Here is a 25,711-nt window from a genome sequence, read left to right as displayed (position 1 = left end):
CAGAATATTGGTGATGACAATCCTGCAGATGAGGCCAAAACTAATACTACTGCCCTTATGGTCAAAGGACAGAGCAATCTGCACTGGAATTGACAAAAATGCATAAAATGGTTTCCAGTGGAAACCATCTTCAATTGCTCAGCTTGACAATTGTATCCATCCTGCAGTTTATTCATGTGCATCCCACCAATTGGTATTTTTTCACACTTTTTTTTTCACAGTCACATACTTGACATAATTTGAAAATTTAGTGATGATAGGGCCACTAAATAGATTCCATATTTATCTGCAATGGGAGGTAAGAAAACAGTCATGGGACTCAATCAGTTAATTAGGAGTGACTAATCTTTCTATTGTATTTGTAGAACAAGGATTTTCAGATATAGGAAATGAAGAGACAAAAACAAACCAATTAATTATACCTCCATATCATATGGATTTTATTTAGATACTGTAGTATTCTATTCTCCAGCTAAGTGGCAAAAGCTAGCTGACCTTAGCTGATCTCTAGATGCTAAACAGCTGATTAGCAGATAGGTGGGGGATCACCCAGAAATACCAGAGTTGAAGCCTAGATTGGGAAATTGAATAGACCTCCTGGAGGAAAGCAACATCAAGCCACATCCATGTTGTTGTCAAGAAAATGATACAGACTTGTCACCAGGAGAACTTATCTTAAAGAAACTTTACCCTTTTATACTTAGTTCTGAATATTCCTAATTAAATATTATTAGTGCAGTTATCCACCTAGACGTATTTAGCATCAGTGCTTTGCAGAACATATTATGACATATATCATTTCCCTTTGATTTCAAAGGCATGCCCAATTAATAAATACATTATTATACTGAAGATTTACTTCAGGTATTACTCCATGACTATTTCCTTCATAGTCTGGAATTACATTTGCTCTTTATATCCCTGGTCCCAGCAGACAAGGTCATGGAGGAGGTCTGAAAGAAAGGATATTTTAGAACTGTACTATAGGATTTGGTAAATACTAAAATAAGGCTGATTTGTTTTTTAAATGGTAAGCAAGGATCATTGTATAGAAACAAAAATAACTTCAGAAAAAGAAACTAACTTGTTGCATTCCATAGCCTCAATAATGAATCTCTCAGCATTTAGAGATGAATTTTATTCTATGTGTCTGTGGGGATAAGGGACCAAAACCAGCCAGCTTCGCTCTCTCAGGCAGACCAGTGGCCTCTCATTGAGCTTTCTCAATCGATGGTTTCCCTTTTCAGTCATCAGTGAAAATGCATGCTCTCCCCATTTCTTTATAATAATGTTTTCATTATAAAGGAAGAGCCTCCTGCAGGCACAGTTGTAAAATGTGTCCTGGTGGTTATTTTATGACCAACGTATTGTTTGTTCAGAAGCAAATTCAAAATAATTCCCAGGCATCCATAACTCTTATGCTACCAAACCAAAGAGAGATTCAATCAGGGGTGTCCACAGGGGAGTCAGAAAAGTCAAGATGGAGCTCATGACTGCACAAAGGAAGCCCCACCCCTTTTAGTACAAATGTAAAAAATGGGTGAGGCTTCAATCACACAACCACAGATGAAACACCACTCTAAACCCTCTGAGATTCAGTATTCCTGTTGCAGCCCAGATTGTCACCTGCCTGCAGCTGAAAAATTTCAGAGGTTTTTTTTTGTTGTTTTTTTTTTGTTAAGGAGCTATATTTGGATGGGAGTTGAGGAAAGGGTCACATTTTCCACAAGCCTGCTTTAGTAAGAACCTAGCCATTGGCTTCCCAAACATCACTGGGCCATGTTATTAATGAGCCCCTGCCAGGGCTTTTTAATTATTTCTTTTTCTGTGTAAAGGTAGACAGTCTGCTGATTGATTTGATAGGAAGAGCTGAAACCCCAGTTCAGCCCATTCAGCTTGTTCATTCATATTGTTTAATTGTCCCCATGGTACTGTTTTTGGTTGAATGTTTAAATCCTGATGACTTGAATTCTAATTTTAATTTGATGAAAAACAAAAGTGTAAATAAATGCATGAATACATAGCTTCTAAACACCTAAAGGTAATTTCACTTCGTTTTGTAAAGTATGCAAATAACAGATTCCAGTGCAGGTAAGAAAGAGGGCAGATGGTGATACATTCTGTTAGTGATTAAAACTTGGCATTAAAATAATCATTTAATTATGTAGCACCCAAATTCTTAAGGATCACCTTAACTGCCAAGTAATTTATGTAATCAGGCTTATTTACAGAATCAAACTGAAAGGCTAAGAATAATCTGAATGGATGCAGTCAGGGTCTGACATTAGCCCTGAATACATTCAACCTATACTAAAGTCTTCATTATAAAACCAGTGAAAGTGGGTTTAATATTGATGTCATCTGAGGACAGCATGACATGATCTAGATTAGCAGCAGTGGTCAGTGGTTTGGTCAGAGGGGGAGGGTCCAGCTAAGTGAGTAGCTCTACTCCCAGAATCCTTGAACTAGGTCCTAGTACTGAAGAGGGGCCATCTGGTGGAAAGACCCTCAGTAACTGCAGCTCCAAAGCCAGCCAGATCCCACTGCCCTTGCATGCCATTGGCCACACAGGCCTCCTTTCCTAGACCTGGGAAAGATAGCCTGATCTGGCCACTCCTGCTTCAGATTCGTGTACCCAGTTGAGCTTTTCAGTTGCTGCCCAGTCTCTTGTTAATCTGTGGTCCACTGCCACACCTTTCCCCCCAGCTTCACTGACGGCTCAGTAGCTTTTGGAAAGCATGATGGTATTCTCACAAATCTGTCCCACACTTTATTGAGTTTTGTGGATATCTCAATTTATTGAGATTTCCTATTTCAACATGCTGAAATGGCCTTGATCTTTTATTTCCATTTCCTTCCCCCACCTTCTAAAAAAGCTGGGCAGTACAACTGCATGTGATCCCTTACAGTGGTAAAGACTATCTCTTCTTTATTTGGTTTCATCTGAGAAATATCAGGAATAAAGATATAGCTCATCACACATTTCAAATATATTTCCCGTAATATTTTAAGCCAAACTTGCCCACCCTGACACCTTCCAGATGTCTTTGGACAGTAGTTCCCAGAATTCTTTTAATCGTGCTGGCTTGGAATTCTGGGACTTCCTGTCCATGAGGAGGCTTCTAGGTTCAGAGACCAGCCAAAGGCTGCTACCTGTGTCAATGCAGCATGCATGTAGACTTGATTTACATATCATGCTCAGATACAGTTTGCTTAATTGTGATATGTTCAATAAACTACAGACCTCAATCATGTTTTACAACTCAGAAGGCCTTTTCACAAAAAACATAAAGTCAAATGCAAACAAGCTATATTATATAAATCAGATAATTATGAGGCATCTGCTGGGGTCAAAAAAGTCAAGAAGGCAGCTGCCCCTTTTTACATACATCACCTGAAAAAGGTTTGGAGCATTGACTGCAGTCATAGCTGCCATCCTGACTGCAAATGAAGTAAGCTGTAGCTCGCAAAACTTTTGCCTTTTAATAACATGAGTTAGTTAGAAAAGATGCCACCAGTCTCCTTCTGATCCTTGGAAGAAAGGAAAGTCAACAAAATGTTTTGTATAACATGGAAGAGTATGTTAGATTAACTGCTCACCAAACCTGCTCCATTTGTGGCTAAATCTAACCTTCTCTCAGTCAGTTAAGTGGGTCCTTTCTGTAGCAGGTGCTTACCCCACTCTTATCACCATGACTTTTTTTCTTTTTTTTTCTTTTTTCTTTTTTTTTTTGAGAGCCAGTTTGGCCTAGTGGTTAAGGCACTAGGCCAGAAACCAGGAGACTGTGAGTTTTAATCCTGCCTCAGGCATGAAAGCTGGCTGGGTGACTTTGGGCCAGTCACTCTCTCTCAGCCCAACTCACCTCACAGGGTGGTTGTTGTGGGGAAAATAGGAGGAGGAAGGAGTATTAGGTTTGTTTGTTGCCTTGAGTTATTTATAAAAATAAGAAATACAGAATAAAAAAAAATGACACTGTTAAGAATGCCACGCAGAGGCATACCTTTTTGGAGTCATTCTGCAGTGGGACAGTAGAGGGAGCAATCACCTAATCTCAGCTATACTCCAGCATCAGCTGTGGCTTGGTTTCAGATGGCTCTAGAGCAGTGCTTCCATATTTGATTTGCAAAACGGTGACTGCTAGATGGTAACGCAGCAAGAATTTTCTGTATCAACATAGAGTTAAGTTCAGAGAATATGATTCTGTATAGTCTAGGTTTAACTCATTGTTTAACAAAAATTTTGAGAACTCTCTTTTATCCTCGCCCCAATACTTGCTAGAAGGTTGACTCAAGAATATTAGCTGTATTCACACAACATACCTAATGTATTTATTTAATTAACCCATTTTGGGGGATTTGAACAATACATTAAACCATAAACTAACAGGCTGCATTCACACAAGATGCTAAGTCACAAAACAAACAAGATTAAACAAACAAAGCTTGACTTGTGCAAATGTAGTTACTAGATCTTTAACTGACTTACATGGGATGTGAACACAACTATAGGGAGTAGTTCTTAAAGTACATTTGAATCCAGGGATTTTAATTCTTTTGGTCTTGTATACATATATGGAATTTTGAGACTATGTTCTAACTGAGCATTGGTTGCCAGGGAGGAGTTGGGGAGAGGCACAAAATGACTGCCATCATACCTATGGCCAGTGAAGAACACCCATTTACGTACCAGACTTCAATTTTCTTTTGTAAAGTTTTCCCTTTTGCTTTATTATTTACAAGAATATGTTAAGTCATGCACCAAAAGCAAAGTGTCCGCTCTATGGACTGTGGAATAAAAAATGGTGGGTGCCATTTACTTGTGTCAGTTATTTCATGACATATTGGTATTCTTAGGGAAAAAGTGGGAGGGTACCAATACTTTTGGCTCCATCTGTATATTTTAATTAGGTGGCAAGGGAGCTAGTAAGCGCCAAAGCAATTTTCTGGCACAGGAGTACCCAGGGGCTCTTCAAATCCTCTACAAAAGAAGATGGTGGGAAAGGATAATGTGTTAATGATCGAACTGCTTATATCTCAACATGACAAATGGCTAGTCAGGATTAAACCATCCATTCCCTTTGCTAACGTGTTCACATTTATCCTATGGAAAGAAGTGATTTTAATTTTCCTTCATTCCATGCCATCAGCTCAATTAACCATTATATTTGTAGTAAATGCTGGCAAATTACTGCATTCTCATTTTGGCTTGCCTGGATATTTATGTCTATTAGCATTAATTTATTTGCATTACTCGGAATTTTTTTTCCTCTTTAAGAGCAGCATGCACTTTTTCCTCTGAACAATTTCTCTGTGTTTGCTGCCATTTCAATATTTGCTTACTAACATTTAATATATTTTGCTTTTTTATTTTGCTGACAAAGTTGCATTGATGAAAGCTGATTTGCAAGGTAGATAGCCCTTGTGTATTTTAAACAAGACTGAAACCCACGCAACGCATTCGGAACCTTCAGCACTTCTGCGCTGATGTCTGTGTGTTGTGGCTGATTTTCCACTTCTTCCTGTTAAAAATATGACACAGGGAGCCATCTCCTCACAGGATATACTGAATACAGGCTTTCAGTCTTGTGTCTTATTTGTATAGTGATTGCTTCAGTGCCTTGAACATGCCTCTTTCTTTAACGTTTTATTTGTTTGTTTGTTTGTTTCTCCCAGTGGTCTAGTTTTGATCTTTAGAAATAGAATAGTTTTGTTTCTCATGTGTAATGTCATTTTTTAGCATGTTGGTGCATTAGTTGGCTGATCTCTCCTCTATCTACTTTGTTCTTAAAAACCTGCATGGGACAATTTAAAGCATGTAAAAAGATACTTGCCAACATTCCTGCTAATAAGAAACAATATGGGTTTTTTAATTAAAAAAAAATGCCAACCCAAAGGTCTCCTGACTATCTGTAGATATAGTTCTTCATGAAATCATCGTTTGGATAGCCGTATTTTTCTTTTCCTTGCTTGCTTTTAATATGACATGTGTGGCTTTGTTTTTGGTTGTTTGTATTTTTTGTTTTTTACAGTTTTATATTCTGTTTTCCACAGTCTCTGGCAGAACTCATTGTTTCAGAGGAAGATAGTTTGTAGATGTTAAAGTGAAATTAGAAATATATGCAAGAACCACCACTTCATTTTGCTTGAGTTACTTGCTTCTCTTACGTTGTTATCATCCCAGATGAATTCATATCTTCATGTTCCTCTGTATTACAAACAGAAACCATATGGCTCTTCATAACATGAATAATATTAATAGTATGGGTTATCACCAATCCCCTTATCAGTTTTTTTCCATAATTTGCTCTATAAATATGAGATGTTGGCAACTACCCTGTGTGATCCAATGGCACATATAGTCACTCTGCATGACAGACCTTCAAGTTCTCTTCTGTGGTGTGTTTTCTTGTTAGGCCCCAGCACCACATGCCAAGAAGACTCCTGTGCCAACCAAGGTGTCTGCTTGCAACAGTGGGATGGGTTTAGCTGTGACTGTAGCATGACCTCTTTCAGTGGGACGCTGTGCAATGACCGTGAGTACATGAGCGATTTCCCTCTTTTTCATTTTCTCTAAAAAGTCTTAAGGGTTCTAAGGGGTTGCCTTGAAGCAAATGCCCAAAAGGATGCATCATTTTAATAAGTTATAACCAATTAAACTACCAAACTCTGCAAAGAACACGAGGAGTTCCTGCTGTGATTGTAGGAAGTGTTGGACTGAAGTCCAGAACTGCTTTAGAAAGTGGGCATCAGAATATGCAGGGCTTCTGGAATTGTGATGTTGGAAACTCCATTTATTATAGGTATTTGAATAACATTTTGTCATAAAACATATTATATATGGGCATTTCATTCTTGTTATCAGTTTCTTGACATTGGGCTGGGGTTTTTGACTTCTTTCATTTCTTGTTTTGCTGAGATGTATCATAACTGTGCAACATTATACCACAAAGTTGAAATTACACATGACAGTTCTTCCTTACCTTCCTGTACCAGATAGGTTTAGGTGACCTGAAATGCTCCATCAAATAATAACTTCAGGCTTTATTTCAGTTAAATGTCATCTGAATAAATTTTGGTATCACTTATTAATCCTATAACCTTTAGGGACTGGGAACTGTGTTTTTAGATGTTAGAAACTTCTGACGTGAGTCAATACAATGATGAACAAAAGTCACAGTACATATCTTTGCTACTGTTACTACATAATGAATTTATGTTTAGTAATTTAGTAATCTCTAGTAGAAAATACCTGGTGGGAAAAATTCCATTTAGTGCTGTGAGTAAGATTAAGTGAGTCACTTTCAAGAAATGTTTGTGTATTTCTTCAAATAAACAAGGGCTGGTAACATGTGAGACATGAACACTAGTTCTCATTAAACCACTTTTAAAAACATTTGCAATCCTATATTTCTCTGTATTTGTAACTCAGTTCTTTTCAGCTTGTCACTATGTGATAGTGCACTGGGATATATGACCGCAAATGCAAGTGTGGATTCGTTTAAATGTTTCAGTAAACTCCTGGAAACAGTATTACCTCATCTTTAATTACACTGCATTCTTAATGCAGACCAAAGTGGGGAGCAAGAATAATGCTAAGAGAACAAATGTGCAAGAAGGGGCTTACAGCTGTGGCCCCCAGTACAGCACTCAGGGATGCTAAATGGCCCCATCTATACCCTACTAGGTATCTTCCAGGTTCCTGCCATATCTGACTTTTACCTTCAGAAAACATATGAGTGTACATGCCAATACCTCCAGATTGTCTTAATTCAAAAAATTCTCTGGGCACCAGATGGGCCCCACAAACTTCTTTAGAACTTCACTCCAGTTCTTTGTTTGAAAGTATACTTAACTGCCTATAAAAAGGACAAAGATAAGCAAGGGTAATAAGGGCAGGGTAAATGAACACCTTTTTGTGACTGAACAACTTGCCCCCACCTAGAAAATTACCCAGCACGCATGCTAAGGAATGGATACTGGGAATTGTTAGTGGGAAGAAGGTACAGCCAGAGCAATTTTGAATGTGTGATAGATATGCCAGCTTGTAAATTAGTAAAATACTAGGTCCCTTAAGGGGAATCTCAGTAGAGGAACAGAAAGCCCCCTGCTTGCATCAGTTATTAGTTTTTCAGCTTTCTTAGTTGCATTCCTTATCTTACTGTGACAAGAAAAGAAAAAATCAGAGAAGCAGGTCCATGTTGACATTAAAACTGTCTGACTTATGGGGACACTTGCCAGGAAATACACTTCCTATTTACCAGATTATTTTTCCTCTGTCAAGCAGAATACTTAGCATCCATTCCTTTCTTTGAGTTAAAAAGCTAACTCACAAGTAACTGGTAATCAGTTTCTCTGCTGTATGAGGTTCCTAACTTAAGCTTGGGTTTTCCAACCATCATTAAATGATGGTGCAATGTTTCTCCCCATACCTTAAGACACGTATACGCAGCAGGCTTTGTGCAATGATATTCTGCTTCCATGTGGTGGGTGATGGGCGAAAGCCAACCACAGTTAATGGTGCCCTTTGCTAAATGGAAATGATGGAGCAGCAAAGACAAAATCATGCTTGACAGTCAGTGACAGCCGTACTGGTGCAGCACATACCACTTTCCTTCTTGGCTGCGCTAAAATGCTGCACTGCCTATCCTAACCCAACAAATGAGATAGAGCTGCTTTGTATCGCTTTATTGTCTTTAAGAGATACTCTTATCTTTATTAAAATCTGTTTTTGTTTTAAAAGATCACCTTCCAAGTGACAGCTGATAGAGAAACCCTGACTATCATGGGAACACCGAAACCTTTCCTTTTGGCCACTCTCTGTTCATTGCTGTTCACTTAGCTCATGAAATGGTACAGATATTATTACTGTACTCAAGTTGATATTTTCACAGTGTCAACCAAGGTGACCTCAATTCATGGAGGCTTGACATTTGTGTCACCTCTAACTTTGACTTCATGCCTCTTTCTTTGAGATTTGTATTATTTTTGTCCTTTGTATCCATTGCAGAGAGCCTGGGCAAAATCCACAAATGCCATAAATGGAAATGTAATGGTTGAGAGACATGTGTACTGAGATTATGTATTAATATATGTCTGTTTGAAAGGCCAGCATCAGATGTACTAGCAATGAGAATAACAATTATATTACTAAGGTGTACTCAGGATCAGATTGTTAGTATATGTCACAGATTGCTGTCAAGGTGCTTTCCTAGTGCCCGAAGGCCTGGATCAGGAAGAATCAGCTTCAGAACAACACTGACAAGACTGAATGGCTGTGGATTTTAGGGTCCCCTATATCTAGTAATTTGCCATCTTTAACTCAGGCTGGGGTGACACTCCCGTAGTCAGAGCTGGGGTGCAACCAGCGGGTTCTCCTGGACTCTCTTGTCCTGCTTGAAGGGCGGGGTGGTAACCATGGCCAGGAGGGCCTTTGCGCAAGTACATTGACACTGCTCACAGTCACTCATGCCTTAGTCACCTCCCAATGGACTATTGCAATGCACTCTATATGGGGCTGCCCTTGAAGAGCATTCAGAAGCTGCAGCTGGTCCAGAATGCAGTGCCATGGGCAGTAGCAGGCACACCTCAATACACCCATGAAACACCACTGCTGTGTGAGCTACACTGGCTCTGGGTAAAATTCAAGGTCCTGGTTGTCACCTTTAAAGTGTATGTCACCACACATACAGTAGCATGGGAGCATGTTATTTGCAGGACCACCTATCCCCCAAGGTTTCTGCCCATCCCTACTACATCTGGCAGGGTGGACATGCTCTGGGTCCCCTCAGTGAAGCAATGTCACCTGTTGCGGCCCCCAAAACACCTGCCTTATGGAACAGCCTCCCCTCAGAGATATGGATGCCTGGACCCCGTTGGCCTAAGAACTGGCTTTTCCCCCAGGCACTGGGGCCAAGGCATTGATAGAACTGGCATGGGATGGTTGGTGGATAGATGTGAGTTTTATCAGGGCCTCAATGTTGTTTATTGTTTTAAATGGTTAATTTACAATATTGTGTTTTATTTTGTTTGCCACCCAGGGTTCCTTCAGGTAGATGGGTAGTAAATTTGTTTTTTAAAAAATGCACTTATTGTTGTCCTTTGGTGGGCATGGGGTGGGGGTAGTCCATTTAGCCTGGGCCTCCTTGACCTCTCAGTGACTTTTGATACCACTGATCAATCGTATCCCCCTGGACTGGCTCATGGGGTTGGGAGTGGGAGGCACGGTGATATGGTGGTTCTCCTTCCTCCAGGCCAGTTCCAGTCAGTATTGGTTGGTCTGTCCAGTGTTTGGAAGCTCAATTGTGGTAAGACAAGGGGCTGTGTGTTTGAAGTCCCCCTGGATCCAAAGACTTTATGTCTTTACTTCTAAATAGTAGCACTACCCCAGAAAGAATTGGTGCTTAATTTGGGGGTCCTTCTGGACTCACCGTTCCTGTTTGAAGAGCAGGTGGCAGCTATGGCTAGGATAGATGCACAGATTCCTTTGGGCACCTTTGTACCTGTTTCTAGATCGGAAGGCCCCTTTCACAGCAATTCATGCCTTAGTAACCTCCCAGCTGGATTATTGTAATGCATTTTATGTGGGCCTGTCCTTGCCTCACATAAATATTTGGAAGCTGCATCTGGTCCAGATTGCAGCGGCATGGGCAGTTTTGGGCATTTCACAACATCCTCATGCAACACTTCTGCTCTGCAAACTGCATTGGCTCCCAGAAGGCTGTCAGGTGCAGTTCAAGGTGCTGGTTGTCACCTATAAAGACTACATGGTATAAGGCCAGGATTCCTCAGGGACCACCTGTCTCCAGTCAGTCATTTCTGCTCACCCCACCAGAACCAACAAGGTTGGCATGCTCTAGGTCCCTTCCATTAGGAAATGTTATCTTGTGAAACATAGCCATCATGCCTTCTCTGTCACAGCACTTGCCCTATGCAATAGCTTCCTCTCAGACATCTGGATTGCCCTGACCTTTTTGGTCTTCTGCAAGGTGCTAAAGACTTGGACCAAGTATCTGAAGTTCATTCAGATACTCGGTCCAAAAGATTAAACTAGTGAAGTTGGCAGATGTTTGTTTGGCTTGTATGGATTAAAATTGGATTATGTATTATTATTACTATTATTATTACTATTTTAAGCTTCTATCTGGTATATTATGTTTTGGGTTTAGTTTAATTGTTTGTGCACTGCCCAGACTTACAGCTGTTAGACGGGTGGCTATATAAATTGTTTAGATAAATAAATGTTTTGTCTTATGGTTCTTCCCAAAATCAGTATTTTTCTGGTTTTAGCTTATCTAGGTCAAAGTGCAAGAATGTGTTAGATAATGAAATCTACCAATTTAAAATTAAATTAATTAAATCAAACTAACTGTATGATTCAAAATGATAAATTCATTTTTATAAACATTGGCTTTGTAGTTTCATTGCTAAGCAGAGATAAAATATTGATAATGAAGGTGGCTTGGAGCATAATCAAATAATTTTTTGAGAGTTCAAGAGTTTCCAGACAGAACACTTGAAATATCATGGATAATACATTTACTTCAAGATAAATCCTAATGTTAGTTCATGGAAACATAAGGAGATTTCTTGGAAGTATTGTTTATTTTGTGCATAAAATCTTACAATTGTAACATGATAGAATTCAAGTTTTATGCTTGTATATTCCTGAGATTTGTCTTTGTTTGCTCATGACTTTGTTGGGGAGATAGGAAAGAATAGAAAATAGGACTTCTGTAGGTGTTAACAATAAGGACTGGGAATCTGTTTTTAAGAAGAGAGCTGGATAGTTGTTTCCATGAAATCCTGCTGAATAGGATTTGGGTGCTCAAAGAACCCTTAAAAGATTTTTTGTAGGAGAACAGAGACAGTCCCTTTGAAAAAATTACAGCTAGTTTCTGGAAATATGTTGTGCTCATATGTCTCTGTGCCTAAAGTATGAGTAAGAGAAAACTGTGAAATATCAAATCTTTTACAGAAGCATAACTATAAAATCTTTTAAACTGTGCTTGGCTACTTGGGAATAAGTCCTATTAAACTCAGTGGGGAGTGCTTCTGAGAAAACATACATAGGCTTACATCACTGATAATGTTGGGCCAGTATCAAGTTTGGGGTATAGCAGTAAACAGTAAAGAACAGAGACCCATGTGACAGTGGGTAAAGCAATCCTCTGACAGAGGAGTATTTGAGGATTTATTATTTGACATTACCAAGTAGTGGGAGAATTCTGTCCATGAAGTAACTTCATGGTCCTGATGTCCTGCTAAGATCTGCAGCATCCGTGACATGGCATTGCTTCACTATGCTGTTAGAAATCTTTGCTGGACATAAGCCTTCTCCCTTCTCTTGGTGAAGCCCAATACTGGTGTCTCACCTTCATCTGCATAGACCTGTGGTAGCACCCTAACTATGACCAGATTAGAACCACAGAAACAGTAGCAGAAAGAGTAGCACTGTCCCAGTGAATAACTCAGGGACCTTCTTTTCACTAACAATAGCAACGTTCTAGCTGCAGCCTGAATTATAATGTATAACTCTGAGGCACTGTGGGCAATTAGAATGGTGAAGCCATTTCTACAGCACTAGAAAAAGTGGTCTGTGGCAGATTCTTCATAATTACCTGTTGATACGCATGCACACATTCACCTGTAAAGTCAGCTTGTTGACCTTGAAGGTCTAAATACCTTCTCCCATTTATTGCAAAGGAAACATTGCAAATATACTGTATAGTGATTGACCTCAGATCACCTTTATCTTTTCTCTCTTGAGAACAGCACACCTGTGGTTGCAAGGCTAATGCATATTAGGAAGTAAGATACAATGAGAGAAGTTATATGTTGTTCAACACAAAGACAACTAGTAGGGGAAAAAAGTATTTCAGAGAACTAGGATTTTATAGGAAACTGTGAAAAAGACACATAATGATTACTCTTACAAATGGCTCCTCTGAGGAGAGAAAAAAAAGTCTTGTAAAAAACAGCCCAAGTATTAATAACAGCAGGGTTTCAGTGTTTGAGCTGTTCTCTTAAAGCAGCCAGATTTTCTATAAGCATAGGATTAAAGATGCTCCTTACCTAAAATTAGGTCCTCTGTATTGAATGTTCCCCTTACTCTCTGAAGGAAGTATGAAGTTACTTCATATATCTGATTTCAGTATATACTTCTTCAGTGTAACCATAGCAAGATATGTAGTGGCTTTGTCTCATAAAATATCATCTTTGTGGAATGGAAACTGTCAAAATGTTGATAAATGTTATCTCAAGGTCAGTGGAGCATGCTGGGCTATACTGGAGCCTGAGTGTTGTGCCTTTAACAAAAGGTTACCTAGGGAAAAGATTCACGATGGAGATTTAGAGAACAGGTTTCTCTGCAGATTTTTGTTTTTTAAATAATAGAAGTTATGGGGTAGGAACTGAACCATAACTGCAGCTCAGATGGAATGGGCTTAAAAATTGCCGTAGGTCCACAAGGGGATGCTATACCATGCACCTGGTGAAATTCAGCATGATATCATGCTTAAGAAGTTGGCATGAACCCAGGACACACAGGCCCAAGCGTAGCTTAAGCCCGAGAAGTAATCTAGGTAACTTTGGATCAATCACAGATGCTTTACCTACCTCACAATGTTGTCGTGGTGGGGGAAAATTAAAAGAGGAAATGCTATGTGCTCCTGAAGGAGATGCAAGACATAACCCTCATGTATTAAATAAATATTTAAAGAAGGTTTACCCTATAAGCAAACATCTGGGAGGTGTGTCTGCTTTTCGTTGCAATAGCAGCTTATCAAAAAAAAAATTTCATCCTTCTTTTCTCCAGTGCCTTAGTTCCAACTCCAATCCTCCCTGTAGCTGCTACTACCAGATTTTTTGAAAACCATTCCTGGATCTCCTGCATTACGTAACAAGCCACTGCATGATGAGATTGCCCTTATTCGCACAATACATCCTTCAAGAATGACAAGAATCAATATTGCAGCTGACAGAACATGCCCTTGAATCTTAGCTGCAGCTGTAAAGTTTGCCTATTTCTTATTTTCTCAACTAAGCCTTCTGATAGGGAAGGCTCTGAAACTTCTTCATGAAAAAACTTGAAGCAAGAAAAATTAAGTTGCATACATCGAAACTGATATAGCCCAATCTTCCCCAACTTGATGTCCCCTCCAATTGTGTTGACTTTACAGCTCCCAAATTGTGGGAATTGTGGGAGCTGTAATCTAATACGACAGCCAGGCACTAGTACAGCCAACTCTTCTTTTTGGTATAGCTACTTAGTGGGTGTCTCTTATTGCAGATCTACTCATTGAAGGATTTGCATGCTGATGCAATCATTTTATTTATTCACTCATCCTCCAGATCAAGCTTATTATGAGGCTAAAGGTAATAATCACTCCACATCAATATTCCAAAGGAATAGAATTTGATTACTTATGCCTATTATTTGTTTTATTTACTGCTACTTATAACCCACCCCAATCCCAGAGCTCTCAGAGGCTGGCATGCAATAACAAAATACAGATAAAAACAAAAACAATTCACATTACAAAAAACCCTCATCAAAAAGCAAAAACAAATCCAAGATAAGCTCCCACAATCAGTCAACTGGGGACTGTATGCATTACTGGGGGGAGGATATTCCACAGAGTGGGAGTTACCATAGAGGTTGCCCTATTATCTCTCCCCTACTCCGTGTACCATGAAAGTCGGGGGACTTTCAGCCAGCTGTTTCTGGATGACTGGACTAGACAAGCCAGTTCTGGCTCTGGTGAGGTGTCTGATCTATCCTAGTGCTGCACCATTTAGGGCTTTACAGGAAATGACTAGAACTTTCAATGGGGGCTGGAAGCACACTGGCATTCAGTGAAATGATTTTAATTTAGGTGTAATTCTACACTGTTGGGGTAGCCCCCAAAGCTGCCATATTTTGTAGCAGTGGTATCTTTGGGGACATCTCCAAAAGCAGCCCCAGATACAGTGCATTATCGTGGTCCAGTTGGGTGGTGATTTACCATTATCAGGGCATCATGATTCCAGGTAGAAAATTAGTGCAAAACTGGTAAAAAGACCCCTGATCATGATTTTTATCTGCTACTTAAGTAAGAGCCAAGAGTCCAAGAGGACCCTCAAATCACAAACCATCTCCTTGTCCAGAATTGCTAGATTGCTGTGATTGGAATGCCCAGGTATTTACTGACAACCAGCAATTCCAGTTTTATAGGATTTAGTCTAAGCTTGTTTCACCCCATCCAGATCCCCACAGCCTCCAGACTGTTATGTTACCCTTCCCAATCCTAATGTCCCATAACTGTGATGGGGCTTCAGTTCTTTCAATCTGTTAGCTAGGAATTCTAGAAATCACAGTTCCAACACATTTGGTGGACACTTGTGATGGAATGGACTTATGAAGGCCATGCTCAGGGAGATAAGCATGTTCTGAGCCCCCAACAGGAGCGTGGGAAGTTCAAGAAGATGAGGCTGGCACCTCCCTAAGGAATTCACGGTGTTGTGGCTGGCTGGCTTGGGAACTAGGGTTCAGTCTGGTGAGATTTCTGTCCTGAGGTTGAAGCTAATAAACGCAACAAAACTGTATTTGCATTGTCTCTTGGAGTTCTTTGGGCTGAACCTGACAACACTACTTAGAAAAACTGCAGTGGATAATGTATCCAGTATCCCCTATTGATTTCATAATAGTCTTCCATTTTTTTTCATTTTTTCCATTCAGCTCACAGATGTGAAAAATCTTGGGAATGTCTCTTGTTAAATTGATTTTTAGCACTGAGGCCTACATCCTTGGGATTACATTAATGTTAGAAAAAAAGACTAGTGTCAGGTTTTTGATCACCCCATCTCCATAGAAAGTACCATTCTTCCAGAGGTTTTTCTGCAAATATTTATTGAAAGAGGATGGGGTAGGTTATAGAAATCTTAACCACAAAATTGTTTCCCCTATAGAATTCATCTTTTTAAGGTGGTGATTTCCCCAATCCCTTTCTTGTGGCTTCTATATAAAATGATGAGGAGACTTGATCTCATAACTGATAATGGAGGAATCTCCTGCTGGTTAGAATGTGAATTCCTCCCTGGCTCTAAATATATCATTATACCTACCTTTGAATATCTACAGAATGTATGCCCATCACTACAGAGTTTACAATAAGTAGTCAGTACTCATCTGTGATTACATTAAGAATTTAAGAGCAGAGTTTGTAGGTAGTCTTGAACCTTTCACTTTCTCCTGGGAAGAGGCTGTGGTGGCTCAAAGATGGAACACTTGCTTTGCATACAGAAAGTTTGAACTTCAGTCCCTGCCAGCTCCCATTAAGGAGATTATTATATAAAAAGGATGGATTTTTTTTTCTCCTGAACAGAAATGGGAGTACTAGATTAGCAAGGCAATAATCTGAGTTTGTATAAACCAACTTCCTGTATTTTACTCATAGACATTTCCATTTATCTCTGAGTGGTCTTTCAATTGTGAAATTTTAATTTATAAAATGATCCTATAAAGTTTTTAATTTATAAAATTCCATTGTCCATTTGTTTGGCTGAAGGGTCATGATGTGATGTTCAACTGGTCATTATGATCTAAAGTAAAGGGATAGAAGAGAATAATTTCCATAGATCTAGACTAAGGAAATATGGAGATTTTTTCAAAATGCAATTGAAATCATAGGCCAGGCTATGAGCCCCCAGTTGTATTCTTTCTCATTTCTCCCATCAAATCAGGGTGCAATGTTGGTGATGACTGAATGGAGGAAGAGGGGTCAAAATATGTCTAAATTGCTACCTACAGGGCACTTATTTTTAATGGTAGTATAAGGGCAATTTGTTTCCCTTGGAAAATTTGGGAAAGAAAGGATATCATTATTGTTTGATAGTTCGCCACAAAGTTTTGGCCAGAAAAAAGGGTTCAAAGTTTTCATGGCCAGCATATTTCAGTGCTTAAAGTTTGTTTTATATTAAAATGCAAGAAAAAAGTAGCCCAGGAAAGTGGACAAAGCTGCAAGCTTTCTGTCTAATCTTATGGCAAGTTTGGGGTGGTTTTATTTAAGCTCGGGGGGTTCTTCATATGACAAGCACCCTGTAGTCACATGTCATTCTGTTGTACTTATTTTTGTATTGTAAGAAGCTTAGCCACTTTGTGAAGGTTTTCTCTAAGCTAAACAATAACGTAACTAGAATAAAGAAAGAAATATTTAACCTTTACACAATACACCTAGTGGGAACTAATCTCTACATCCCTGTGCATATATTCTTGTTTGCTCTGTTCCCCATATTGAGGTAGCTTTATTCATTTATTTATTTAATCAAATTTAGAAAAATACAAAATATAAGCAAAACACTATTTGGGGGGAAAAAACCCAAATAAAAATTTACCTTTTACATTAAACTTATTAATAATCACTGGTTTACTAATAAATACCATATAATCCTATGTATAATCAGATACAAAATATTATTGAGAAATAACAGAGAGTCTCTTGTTGTTGTTCAGTCATTAAGTTGTGTCCGACTCTTCGTGACCCCATGAACCATATTGCGCCAGGTCTTCCTGTCCTTCACTAGCAAAGTGGTAATACTGCTTCATCCTTCAATTAGTGGAGAATATTGCTTTTTCCAGTATAGATAAGTTACAGGTTTCCAAAAGCCATTACAGTATTGCAAATGTGATTTTATTCCAGATGTTCAGACTGAGTTTTGTGAATTATGGGAAAAGATTCAGCAGCAACAGTTGACTTGCAGTGGGTCAGTGCCTGAGAACTAGGTTCGGAGAATTGGAGGATTATGTAACAGAGTACTTCCCACCCTCCACTCAAGAAAGGAAATCTATAATTAAAGTATCCCCAGGATATAATTTCTTGTTGAAGACCTCCAGCAAAGGAGAACTTGTCCACCTTCAGGTAATTGATCCCATTGTCAAGCTGCTCTTACTACTAAGTTGTTTTCTTAGTAGTACTGCTTGCTGGGAATAGAGAAAGCCACCACTTTCTTTTCTCTGATAGCCCTTCAGATATTTGAAGAGTATTACCTCATCCATTACTACTCTGCTCTTTTCCAGGCTAAGTATACCAGCTCCTTCAAATGTTCACCATAGCTTTTGTTTTCCATGTTCCTGATTACCTTTACAGCCTTCCTCTGAATATATTCCAGTTTGTCCACAGCTTTTTAAATGTTGAGCAGCATAGAATTGGCCCGCATTACATAGTCCTATGAATAAACTATTCTCAAGTATCACAGGATTAGCTAACACTTCTTCTGTATATCACTTCACTGCACTGCCTTCCCTTGGCTCATTATCTTCAATTTGTTTGTACTTTTGCTCTCCCTCCTCTTCTTTTGATAACACTTTACAATTTGTCTTTATTAAATTTTATCTTACTGCATTCTATCCACTTCTCACACCATCAAGATCACTCAGAATTCATATCTCAACCTAGTTCTAGAATATATGAATGTTAAAAGTTGTCATTTGCAAATTGTTGCAATTTTGTAGCATGTTTTAGAGTATGTAAGCAAAATCTTCCATATCATTTCTTTCTTATTAAAAAGGTTAGCATTTAAGATGCTAGCATTTGAGGTAAAGTTTGAGATGTTATACATAATTAATGGAAGGAGAGAAATTGGCTCAGTGAACACTCTTATTTGGGGTCTTAGAAAAATCAACAGCAGGCTTTTCCAATCTATATCTTAAGACTGCAGATTCATTGGGACTGCAACTCCCAGAATTGCCAATCACTTATTAAAAACTCTGTTGAATTTCCAGTGGCCATAATGGACAAGCTTGAGAAGTAGACCTTGCTGAAAATATAACAGCTATGGAAACCATTGCAAGCTAGATTCTATTAGGTGGCCTTATTTCGCAGAAGAGATGGGAAATCACACCAGAATAAATACTAAGAAACATTTAAAAATACCTTGCAAAGTGAGTCCAAGCCAGCTTTCCTTTACCTGTTGGCCACATTGGCTGGAATTCTGGCCCTAATATAATTGGAGCATACAAGGATGGGGAAGGATAGACTAATTTATCTAGATCAATTTCTTTTAGGAAGGAGGTCATGAAAGTAATAACTGTTATGTGTTCTTGCTTTTCAGCTTCTAGTTTTCAGTCAGCCATCATTAGTAACAGTCCTTTGTGATATCCCATTTACCATAGATGTATCTAATTCCAGTGTTATACCTAAGCCAGTGGTAATTTCTATATTTTGTGGCAGTGAATTTCATCTATTAACTTTGCAGAGTGTGAAGGAAAATTCTCCCTTGCTTGTCCTGAAATTATTCTTAGTCCATTTCTTGAGATGGTACCATGTTCTAATTAACCCCTCCTATCCATTCCATACTATGTATAACTGTATTTCCCCCCCCCCCCCCGGCACACACACATTTCTTTTCCTTCCATTAGAAAGTTTCCAAATCTTTAGGAAAGGTTATCTTTGTTAAGCTGATTCAGGAAATTTGTTGAAGCATATTTCCCATTTCTATTATTTCAATATTCTGATTTAAAGGGGTCCTCAGACTCTTTAATATAAAGCTTCTGTATTTATTTATATGTTTTTATGTTTATTTATTTTTCAAATTTATATATGCCACCCATTTCATTCAACAAGTGATACTAGGTGACATTACAGATAAAAACTATAAAATCAGAGAGAGAGAGAGAGAGAGAGAGATGTTAAAAACTACAAAAGGTTAAAATTAAGCCAAAAGGCTAAAACTACAATGCAAACTAAAAAAGCAGAGAGTGCATCCTCAGGCTACCAGCCACCCCCAGTACTACGAACCCCCATTGGGTCCCCATGTGAGTTGACAGAGCCAGGTCTTAATGCCCTTTCGGAAGGCCAACAGAGCAGAGGCCAATCTCACCTCAGGAGCAAGAGACTCCAGAGGGCAAGAGCCACAGCCAAAAAGGGTCTCCTCCTTAAATCACCAGTCAAAACTTTCTAGGCAACGGGGTCCGTAACATACCCTTCCTGCCAGACTGGGTGGGATGAGTCGATCTAATGGGGTCGAGATAGTTCCTCAGGTAGCCTGGGTCCATGCCATGAAGGGCTTCAAAGGTCATAACCAACACCTTGAACTGGACCTGGAAGCAGACCAGCACCCAATGCAGCTCATGCCTCTAGACATGGACAGTCCGAGAGGGGCCCATAACTGCCTGCGCTGCCACATTCTGCACCAGCTGTAGCTTCCAAATACTCCTCAAGGGTAGCCCCATGTAGAGCATGTTCCAATAGTCCATATGGGAGGTGACCAGGGCATGAGTGACTGATTGCCTTATTTTTGTATTCCTATGGCCACAAATTGAGTGGCCTTTTTTTTTCCTCCCTTCTAGAAGAATTGCCAGCCCTTTCTTCTTAAATTCTGCCCCATAACCCCACATTCACAAAAATAAGCTCCACTGACACTTGAGATCAATTTTCCTTTTTTCCTTGATCTGAACCACCCTGTCATGTGGCATTTCCTTGGGAATAAATTGATTCCTTGGAAATAAACTGGCTCTGTTTAGGCTTACGTTTTCCTTTTAGTCTGCTTTTATATTCTCCCTCCCTCCTTCCCTCCCTCCCTGTTTTTAAGAGACAAGTAGAAAAGGCATATTTAATGAGCCTTCTTCTATAAATCCCTTAGGAAAAGAGTCTTTATGGCTGGAGAATATTCAAAGAGATAGTATCTCAGTAATTGAATGTAGTACCAGCCATAATGAAAAACAGTTTTAGAAAAATCAGTTTTCCTTAATCAGCAGTGGTGTGTTAGATCAAATTCCAATAATATGGGGCTCAAATTTGTAAGTGATTTTAATTTTCTGTATCTCATTAATTCCAATCAATTATGAGAAATAACTTTTAGAAAGATATAATTCAGTGTCTTATATCTTCACCCCTCAAGACATGTGCATTTCCATGATTGCACCCCAAAGCCATTATCATTTTCCAGGCCTAAATCACTACTGAATAGTATGACTACCAGTACTTAATTTAAATGACTGAATGTGGCTTTGTTAGGGAAACAGCTAACTTCAAAAGAGAACGTTCTCTTTATAACTTCAGGGTTGAGCTATGATATTTCCAGTACAAAGTTATATTTCCCTCCTGCCAAACATATAGCAGGGCACACAAGTACAAAGGAGGTGGGGGAAGGATTGTAAATGTTTGGAAACTCTAGCAACATAAATGCAGAGCAGCACTTTTGCTTAATTTGTGTAGAGCTCTATGATGTTATCTTTATCAATACAAATTGCTGAGACCAGATTTAGATATTTAAAGTGTGCAATGTAAGCACACTTTATTTCTTTCTATAAAAATTATAGCCTACCCTTCTAAAGCATTTTGATCACTTTCCTGAAAGTAACCTTACAGACACATTGAGCCTTTCTGGGCTGAATAAAAAAGACTGTGTTGAGGAGTCAGTCACCTGGGACATAAGAGGAAAATCCTCTGGTTAATGGATCCAGGAGGCTCCTGTGACACAACACTCATTTGTTTGAGCAATGCAATACTCCATAATTGTTGTGTGCAGCTACACACAGAACTGGCAGGTGGCAGGATGCCTATAATTCTGCTCTTGATGGTCTTACTGCCAAAACACAAGGAAAGCTGTGACAATTCAGCATTTTGTTGAGAACCACTGGTGTGTGTTCTTAAAGTTCTTCAATATTCATCATAAATTTTGCAGCAGTTATCACATTTTGAACGCATATTAAAGATGTGTGTTTATGTTTCTGAACAAGCACCATAAATATCAGTTAATAACCATGAATTACACAGCTTCATGTATGTTTGAGCACTAGAGAAACTTACTATATTTATTGCAGGAGTTCTTAGGTTTCTTAATTGTTTAGCTTATAATTAACTTTAAACTCAAATTCAAATATTATCCCAATGATTTTCTGTTTTAACAAGAGAGGGGTGGATAGAAATATTTAATTATTTATGAATTTATAGACTGCAAAATCCTTTTGCATCCTGATACCAATTAAACTTGAGAATGTTTTGAAGGGAGAATCAATAGGAAAAATGTTCCTTTCGCCCCCAAAAGTGGTGCAGAGAGAGAGAGGTGTGGAGGAGGGGGTAGTAAAAATTATTGGAAGTAAGAGAAAGTTAAGAGAAGGTTTGAGGAAGGGAATGGAAGTGAATGTAGCTGAAGATGGAGAAAGGGTTATTTGGGGTTATTTAGAAGGTTATTGTGTTTCGCTGTTGGGGACAAGATGTTGGAGAGAGAAAAAGAAGGAATTATACTTGGAGGTCCTGCAGTGAGAATTATGACTGCACCATATATAGGTTCTGCAGCACAAGAATAAAGGTTGTCTGGGGTTTGAAGATTGAGGCAAAGTCAGAGGCAGTGTTTACAGTTATAGAAGACTGAACAGAGTCTGTGTAACATGAGAAGAGGCAGTTAGAGCTGTTGGACTGTCTAGGACAGTTTGTTTTGAGGAGATGGTTTGACTAGAGCCATGGATGAAATGTGAGAATGGACTAGTAGCAGCTGGAGGAAAGGTAGAAATTTGGCCAGACTGGACTGGATTGTTCTGGGTGATGTTGAGCCTCAACAGTCCATCATAGGTAGGAGTGGGGTTGGACCTCCTGCATGGTGTTTTGCAAATGGTCCAAACCCTGTGGCTTTGTATTGCGTATATCCTCCAGAGGAAATGCCATTTGGGTGCTTTAGAACTCTGAATAAGACAAAATCTAGGAAATGGTTGCTGGGGATTGAGATGGTTAGTGAAGCCCAACTTTTACAAGGACATCAGGGAGTGGTGGAGGAAAGGATATTAGAGATGTAGGGGAAGTCTGAAGTACAGTAGAATGATGCAATTGGTGGTAGAACAAAAATGATGCCTTCCCTGGGTGAAAAAGGTGAAAGTGGAGAAGGTGTTGTAAGGTAATGCTCCTGGAATGAGAGACCAGGACTGAATTTCCTGCCAGACCAGATGAAAATTGATTTTCAAGGGAAGCTGGGTTGAGAGGTAAAGTATTAAGCTTATGTGGGAACTGTTTGACCAGTGGTCTCTCTGTGCTTAAGCAGGTACAACATCCTCTGGTGTGATTGTGGAGTGGTTGTGGAGAGATGTAGAGAAGATGGTGGTGAGGATTCACCTAGGCATGGTGATGGGTGGGGACCTTTGGAAAAATGAGGAAAACAAAGATGAAATAAAGATAAGGCTTTTGATAGGCAGAGAAAGATATGGTAGGATGTAAGGGGTGGGCCACTCTGGGGGAAGGGAAAGTGGACAGCTGAGACCAGTCCCTGCTTCCAGCTCCTTTTTTCATCCAGAAGCCAGGTTATCATATTAATGCTAAATGCCAGGTTTTTCTATAACAGATCTCTCCTCATCCACAATTTGTGAATGAGAGGGCAGGTTTGGCTTGGCTTGCATTATCAAGATGACCTGGATGAGTAAAGATGGGCTCCCCTCTCTGAAATATGATCATCTGGTTTTCAAGTTTATGAGCCCAGGACAGAGGAAGTAGGGTGGCTGTTGTCATACAGGAGGTTCTGCAAGCAACCAGAGGGACTGTTGGACAGATAACTGGATGTGAGACTGTTGAAGTTGGATGCGGGGACAAGTGGATATTGTTGCTTCTGTATATTTCTAGCGGCTGGACAGTGGCATCTCTCCACGGTGTACTGGACCTCACTGGGGAACAGATTTTGTGTTTGGTTATTCCTCCGGCATTATTTATTTTAATTGTTTGTTGAATATTATTCTTTTTTAAAATTCCTTTTTTGTTCTTCTGATTTACTGATTTTAGTCTTCTTACTGTAGAGGAGAATGTAAGCCACTCAAAATCTTTTCTGACTAGATGGTATAAAAGCCCTGATAGACCAACAGACAGACCCAAAAACCACTTTCATTTTTTGTTCCATCTGGTAAAAGTACCTTTCAAGTTGAGCTCATCTCCTGGTGACTTCATGAACATCAACATGCCCATTGTTTTCTTGGTAGCAAGACAAGTTGAATTATACTGCTTTCTTCTGCAATGTTTTTTTCAGTTTTCCAGACAAGCCTATAGTCCTGATATTCCTTGAAGGTCTTTTATCCAAGTAATAGCCAGGTCTGATCTAGCTTCCATATAATTGGCCTCATGTCAAAAAGAAGTTACATTGTTTCAGAGCTTTAGTTGTAACCCCCATTGGAGGTCCTATCTAATTTGCAGGTGACTCAGAAAGTAGTAGTTGTACCCACTATTGAGTGGAGTTGTGGTCTTTAAGTTACCATTAAGGGCTAGCAGTGCAGTAAAGAATCATGAAGCCGCATAACAACAATAAATATGTGGTGACTTAATCTTATTTGGGCAGCAGCTATTCTGTGCTGGCTGATGTGGTCACAGAATACAATGACTCTTGATTTACTGATCCATCGGTTATTGAATTAATCTAGTTGACTGGGTTTGAAACATAAGCTAACCACATGGCTGAGTTCTTACAACACTCTGCATGACAAATTAGCCAGTCAAATTTAGGCTAGGTCATTATGTATACAACCAGTGATATACATGTCATGCAGATAGGTAATTGAATTTTTCTATGAAATCAGGTCAGAAAGTGCAAGATGTAACAGTTGGCATGTCACTTTACTATGTATAATGTATGTATATATGTATGATATTAATTTGTATGGCTGCCCAACTTGTACTTGTGACTTGCAGCAGCCAAGGTAGGATTTTTAAAAAAAACCCAGGCACAGTAAATAGCAAATGAACAAATACAAACATCAAATGAAGTAATATAAATATAAATCACATTTAAGGCCATAATTCACCTTCAACAAACACACACAGCCACTACCACCACCATAAAATAGGCCCATTAGACATCCTGTCCCAGTGCGTAGGGGAACATCCAGTTCTTTCATGTTTTATAAAAAGTCAGGACCATACAAATTTCAGGGTGCATGTTGTTCCAGAGGGCAGGTGCCATGACAGAGAAGGCACATTTCCTAAATCCTGCCAGGTGGCATTGTTTAATATGGACCCAGAGCATGACCACTGTGTCTGATCTGGTGGTTCAGGCTGAAATTGAGACAGGTGGCTCTGTGAATAACCTGGCCCTACTGAAGGGTTTTGTGAGTAACAACCAGCCTTTTAATTCCTGCCTAGAAACCTACTGGGAGCTAATGTAGCTCCCAGAATAGTGGTGTAACATCGGTGTACCAAGCTGTACCCATAACTACCTGTACCACTGCATTCTGGACCAGTTGCAGTCTCCAAGTAATCTTCAAGGGCAGCCCCAAATAAAGCATACTGCATTTATCCACCCAGGAGGTGACCAAGGTGTGGCTGACCATGAGGAGTGTTCTGTAATCCAGGAGTGGGCACAATAGGTACACAAGTTAGATTTTTTGCAAAACTCTCCTAGCCATGGGTGACATCTGTTCTTTGAACAGGAACTGATGGTCCACATGGACCCTAAATTGCACATCAGTTCTGTCTGGGGAAGTGCTAATCCATCATAAGAGACAGTGTGAATCAGGACCTTGCAGCCCTAAAGCTAAGCTTGATTGCATTGCTATTGTCATGGCTAAGGCCAAATACCTTAAAAACCCTAACCCCTTCATGGATCACTGCCTTGTCGTGGCAAAGGGGCTTGCATAACTCAGTGAAGCCATGAGCTATACCGTGCAGGGCCACCCAAGACGGACAGGTCATGACAGAGAGTTCTGACAAAATGTGGTCCACTGGAGAAGGAAATGGCAACCCACTCCAGTATCCTTGCCAAGAAAACC

General features: G+C 39.5%; 1 protein-coding gene across 15 annotated transcripts in view; it reads left to right on the top strand.

Moving 5' to 3' along the window:
- Window positions 1-25,711, top strand: part of NRXN1 (neurexin 1) — a 986,667-nt gene that overhangs the window by 511,336 nt on the left and 449,620 nt on the right. For all 15 annotated transcript variants that reach the window (XM_088149210.1, XM_088149217.1, XM_088149185.1 and 12 more), the window contains one exon: window positions 6,414-6,533. In XM_088149210.1, coding sequence (XP_088005336.1) covers window positions 6,414-6,533 — 120 coding nt within the window. The remainder of the gene's footprint in view (window positions 1-6,413; window positions 6,534-25,711) is intronic.

Source organism: Python bivittatus, unplaced genomic scaffold (genome assembly GCF_059951505.1).
Source record: "Python bivittatus isolate LINGU-HERP-01145 unplaced genomic scaffold, Pbiv_v1 ctg000020_np1212, whole genome shotgun sequence".
Taxonomy (NCBI): domain Eukaryota; kingdom Metazoa; phylum Chordata; class Lepidosauria; order Squamata; family Pythonidae; genus Python; species Python bivittatus.
This window is presented reverse-complemented; position numbering and strand designations above follow the sequence as displayed.